General features: G+C 35.4%; 1 protein-coding gene across 1 annotated transcript in view; it reads right to left on the bottom strand.

The window, feature by feature from the left end:
* Positions 1–1,930: 1,930 nt before the first annotated feature.
* Positions 1,931–5,886, bottom strand: part of LOC107720466 (V-set and transmembrane domain-containing protein 4-like) — a 12,844-nt gene continuing 8,888 nt past the window's right edge. The window contains exons 3-8 of the mRNA XM_016528188.1: positions 4,628–4,681; positions 3,393–3,500; positions 2,764–2,797; positions 2,560–2,681; positions 2,391–2,455; positions 1,931–2,273 (exon numbers count right to left, since the gene is read on the bottom strand). Coding sequence (XP_016383674.1) covers positions 2,148–2,273; positions 2,391–2,455; positions 2,560–2,681; positions 2,764–2,797; positions 3,393–3,500; positions 4,628–4,681 — 509 coding nt within the window. The 3' untranslated portion in view covers positions 1,931–2,147. The remainder of the gene's footprint in view (positions 2,274–2,390; positions 2,456–2,559; positions 2,682–2,763; positions 2,798–3,392; positions 3,501–4,627; positions 4,682–5,886) is intronic.

The following is a 5,886-nucleotide window of genomic DNA, read 5'->3' as shown; positions in this document are numbered from 1 at the left end:
AAATATATATATTTTTTGCAAATTGTCAGAAAATGTAACTATTTTCCCCTTTGAATAAAGTTTTTTTTTTTGACCTTGCAGAATTCTGCATATTTTTTTCTTTTAAAGCTTAAATGCACTTAATTTTAATAAATTTCTCAAAAAAACAAGACTTAATATCTAATGCAATTTTTGCTTTTTAAAGCTGCAGTCCGTAACTTTTTTTGGTTAAAAATGATCCAAAATCAATATTTGAGCAAGTGCATAACCAGCCAGTGTTCAAAACTATCGCCTTACTTCAGCCCGATTCACAACGGTTAGTTTATAATAATGTTTTCTAATTTGAGTGCTACGGGTAGGTTTTCGCGGGAAATTCGAACATGCTGCCGCGCCATTACGTCACGTCTGTAAACATAAAGATTGAGTCCCAGCTAGTATGCTAAATCGCATGTGAGGATGCTGCAGGTGACGGATCGTTAGCCTTTTCTCACAGCAGCTGGAATAATTAAATTTATCATTCTGATGGCGGATTGTAATCCAGAATGGATTATGTGTTTATGAAACACATGTGACTGAAATGAAATTGTTCCAGTTTTAAATGTGCATCTGATTACGGATATTCTGGGATTACACAGGATTTGTATTTTAAAGACAACCAGTTCGAAGGAAAAATAATTTGCTTTTTGGGTTAAAAGAATTTCTTAATATGAAATTCGAATGGTATGACAATTAGAGATTAGACTGTACAGAAATTGAAATCTACTCGCTTATACACACTACATACTCATAGTCAAGCAATGCTGATGTTGTTAACATTAACAATTTGAGAATAAAGTATAACAATAATAATAATTTGCACGGTTTGATGTGATATGAGCTAATCGATCGTTAGATTTAATCATCATTGGTAGCGCAATTTATTGTAATGCTTTTTTTCTCAGTTGGTCAGAACAAATGTGGCAGACTTGTTACTTTGTTCTGATGACAATATCCGGTGAAAATTCTTATTTGGGTCATATATTCCAAGACGTATGCTAGAATCTGTGATTCCTAAGTACAGTGAATATCCACACCGGTGCGGTGAATAAAAGCCACACATTCACCTCAAAACATTAGATTCATCCGCGCTGGAGCCGTGCCGGAGCACAACCCACGCAATGAAGATAATTCCTTAAGTAACTGCAATTGAAGGTTTCAAACAGAGATGGCGACAAAGAGGCAAAACTTACGGACTGTAGCTTTAAGGTGTAAGAATGTTTAGATATTTATAGTAGAAAACAAGACAAAAATACTGATTAAGAAAATCATTTTATCAGTGTATAATGAAAGTTGTGCACCAGAATAAATGTTAAAATACAGTTTCAAAAGCCACAACATTTACATTATATTTAACATTTTTACATGTTAACTTGAGTCAGGTGTAAAAAAAGTCATTTATTAGCATGTCTACTCAAAAGTTTTTTTTACAATAATGTATAAAGCATTTAAACTCAATAATTTGAGCTGAAAACCACCAAAGTTGACATAAAGGTACAAGATTGTACTGTTAAACGGTAAAAAAACTAACAAAAAAACTTTGCAAAATTCAAGTTCATCTGCCTAGAAAAGTAGTCCCGTCACTAAACGGATGGTTTACACAACTTTATAGCTCAAATAACGCATCTGTTTACAGAATAATTAATATAAGCTGAAATACATCAAGTGCAGGCCACAGAAGCTGTTCAGAGAGATGCATTTGCATTGAACCCAGAACATTCCTGAGAAGATTTCCATGTTTTTTGTTGTCGAAATATATTTGTGCAAAATAACCTCATATAAATTATTAGTTTATTAACAGCTTGTGGCAATTCAAATGGATATTTTTTTGTTGGTGTTTACCTTTACATAATCTTTTGCAAAAGTTGTTTCTGAGACTGGTTGGCTACTGTATTAATGTGCCTTTTAGTTACAGATTGCAGTTTTCGGATGACAGTAATTTGGTTTTGCTAAATATGTAACTTTTTTTTTTTTGTCACAGATAGAACAACTTAGAAAGTAAAGAATATATTTATATATACAATATGTGCAATTCACTTTAAGGTTGCATGTATAAAACATCAGAAAAATGGTGACACATAAAATCAATGTTGTGTTATTATAAATAAAGTTTTCTTTAAGAAACTGCAATGCTACACAGGCTTGTCCTCAAAGAGTATCTGAGCGTACACCGTTCCTGTCTTTGCAGCTTTAGCTTCAGGCAGCGGCTTCATCAGTTCGAGCTCAGCGTACATCAGACTCTCTTCTGCAATTTTAGGCTGTTGGTTCAGGACAACAGCAGAGTTACAGCTCACATAAAACAATATTAAATACAACAACGGGCAGTTCTGCAGTACAAATAATACATTTCTGTGTATTTCATTTATGTAACTTACCAAAACCACTTTTCTGGGTTGAGGTTTTAAAAGCTTCGGCTTTCGCATTTTGTCTGCAATAGGGGCTGAGATGGAATATTGGAATATTTTAGCTAATAAACTAAGATATATACACTTGAGAAATAATGTAAGGTGACATATAGAGGTCATTTTGGGAATGTTACTCTACCTTTAGCCGGTATCTCTGGTGGCACGTCTGGCTGCTCCACACTTTTATTTTTCTTATACTTTCTCATCTTCTTGGGAAGAGCTGGAGAGAGACTGACAACACTAGTGACCGTCTCGCCTGAACTGGACACACATGAACACGGTTTCAGTTTGTGAAGAAGGTTGTCCTTCTCATATGCAGTTATACATTTTCATGTTTTCTCACCTGTTCTGTGGACTCTTGACCAAATGATAGTTTTCTGCCAAAAAGGAGCATATGAAAAAATTTTGATGAGCAGATTATATAATTAAGATTATTACAAGAGCATCATTAACATGCACATTAAAGGAATAGTTAATCTAAGAATGAAAAAAATAGCTGAAAATGTCCTCACCCTCGGGCCATACAAGAGTAGGATGAGTTTGTTTCTTCATCAGATTTGGATAAATGTAGCATTGCATCAGTGTCTCAGCAATGGATGCTCTGCAGTGAATGGGTGCCGTCAGAATGAGAGTCCAAACAGCTGATAAAAACATCACAATAATCCACACCACAAAACATCCACTTGTAAGAAACAAAAACCTGTTTTTAAGACGTTTTAACTTCCGGCTAATATAGTCCTCTATCCATAATATTGTCTCGTATGAATCAGGAGAGAAATCTGCACAGATCGAGCACCGTTTACAAGCCAAAAACAGTCCAAAACATCTCTAAACGAATATATATTATGGAAACTCATCTACATCTTGGATGGCCTGAGGGTGAGTAAACTTTCAGTGAATTTAAATTTTTGGGTGAACTATTCCTTTTATTGTTATCAGACTATTTTATATCATCAAGAGCGAGAATCATACCTTTTAATCGTCTCTTCCTCTGCAGATACTGACAGCTCACAGCTATAGTGAACATGCACATGCACAAGAGCCCAACACAACACACCAGCACAGCACATAGATACACATCTGAAACACACAAAAAATACACTTAATGCAGCTGAAATAAATGCATATTGTGTGTTTACTGCAGAGAAAATATCCATACGACACAACAGTAACAACACATAAAAACACCATTCTGTATAACCTTGTTGTATTGAGGTAAATTTACTCATTTACCTCATGCCTTTCAAATGTTTTTTGTTTCTTTTTTCTCACTAATCTTCTCTAATATAAGCAGGTTTGTCAAGAAACACAGAACAACCAGTGACATTTAAATGGCACAGATGTCAAACTTCAATTCAAATTTGGCAAATAATGCAAATTTAGTAACACTTTAGAGTAATCATAAATAAGTTAATAATAGCGATCTGGACCAGTACTTTAAAATGAAAAACATTTTTCACTTTTAAATGAATCTCCAGATCACTAGTAGTTACTGAAGACTGATTTGGTAATACTTGAGTAATTAGTAATTAGGGTTTGTTGGGTTTGAGTTTGGTTAAAGAAGCCCCCAAAGTAGCGCAATGACCATATCCCAAATATCAAAACTCAAAATATGTTGTTTCCATATCTAAAATATACATATTTTACAGTCACCGTTATGCAGATTGATCAAAAACACAGCTAAATGACTTTCCTTCACAAAACTTAACATCTACCACAGTTTTTATCATAGATAGAATGCAAAATGTTTCAATACAAGCATTTCAGTCAAAATGCAATATTTCAAACCTTTAACCCACAGGAGAAAATCAACCCTAAACAAGAGTTTATTTGGCAACCCTGCATCCAACACAATGTGCAAACATTTTATTCAATATTAGAATGTTTGTGGGAGCAGGCAGCAATGGTCGGAAATTCAGCGGGAGCGGGATTCAGAAGACAGTCCTGCGCAGGGCTTTAATACAAACATTTAATACAAACAATACAGACATTTTGGACGATTTAGAAATCCCGGCCGGATGCATTTTTTTAGGTCCAAAAAGAGGACATGTCCATATGCATTTGACTTTTTGGTGAACTGTCTCTTTAAGAAAAACTGCCATTCTATTCTCTTCCATTTCTATTAGACTATTTCCTGCATCTGAAACATGTTTAGTAACACTTTTTCTTGGTCCAAGACAATATGGTTGAACAGTTTTGTGGCTTACCTTCCAACAGACTCCACAGTTCCTCCTTTGGTTTGCCGGCTGGGAGAACATGGACTGCGAGAGGAAGAAGAGAGAATTGCACACTCATCACTGTGGCTCCAGACCCTCATAATTACATGGCACATGCAGTTAAATCAAGTAAATTGCAGGGGCAGTAGTGTGTGGGATGACAGCAGTGAAGCTTTCCCTCTCTCTGGATATGGCCCTGGCTAACACCAACTGTGATGCCCTGAAATAACCATAACCACAGCAGCTGACGACAGTAAGGCTAGCTGGCCCAACAAACACAGCCACCTCGGCTACTGAGGACGTTTAACCGCCTATTTGGGTGTGCAACAGACCACTAAAGAGCAAATTTGAGTCACTTGAATCAAACGAGTTGAATTGATCTGGTGTGTTCTGTCAGCAGTGGAAGTGTAAATTAAGCAATAAAACAGGAAAGAAAAGCTTTATTTTTATATATCACAATATTGTATATAACATATATGTATCATTTGCACAACCCGATCTCATTGGAAAATGTGACTATGGAGACATTTGTGCAAAATGATATTACGTTGTTTCTTGCACATTTTACGACACTTTCAAAGTAAAACTCTCTTCAGTTTTTTTTTTTTTTTTTTTTTTTTAAATCTTTTTTTGTTTTTTTTTTTTTTTTTTTTTGTGAAACAGATATGAATCTGGCAACATTTTATCACATTGGTTGTTGTGCATATCGTGGCAGTTCATAAATTAAATGAACTGGTGAGTTTGGTGAGTGGCCTAAACAAGAGTGTTAACATAAGCAAACAGGAGATAAAAATGCATTTGCTGAAACAACCATGCCATTTTATCTTGCTTCTACAAGTCTGAGCACTTTTATCAAAACTTGTGTTTCAAGGGACTCGTTCACATCACAAGTGCAAAGTTGTACCGGGTGCGCTACCGAGCAAGTTTACTATATTAGAAAAGCAAAACATATGGAGCTGGCTATGTGATGCAAATTTCAAAATGTATTCGTTTGGTGTTTTACTGTCACTAGTGTTCATTTCAGTTGGAAACTGCAGGGAATTGTATGTAGATATGATTTTGGAGTTGCGAAAATGTAGGTAGAGGCACGTATTCCAGTTGCATTAGTAATATTAAGCTTGGCTGTATGCTGTATACAGCAAGTATAACGTCATTTCAACTTCATTTTTTGGACCTTTTGTATGGTGGCCGAGAGAGCTCAACACGCTGCAAATGAAAAACACACACACACACACACACACACACACACA

Source organism: Sinocyclocheilus rhinocerous, unplaced genomic scaffold (assembly GCF_001515625.1).
Source record: "Sinocyclocheilus rhinocerous isolate Xijiao unplaced genomic scaffold, SAMN03320098_v1.1 scaffold792, whole genome shotgun sequence".
NCBI classification, from domain to species: Eukaryota; Metazoa; Chordata; class Actinopteri; order Cypriniformes; family Cyprinidae; genus Sinocyclocheilus; species Sinocyclocheilus rhinocerous.
The sequence above is the reverse complement of the archived record's forward strand: the minus strand, read 5'-3'. Positions and strand labels throughout refer to the sequence as shown.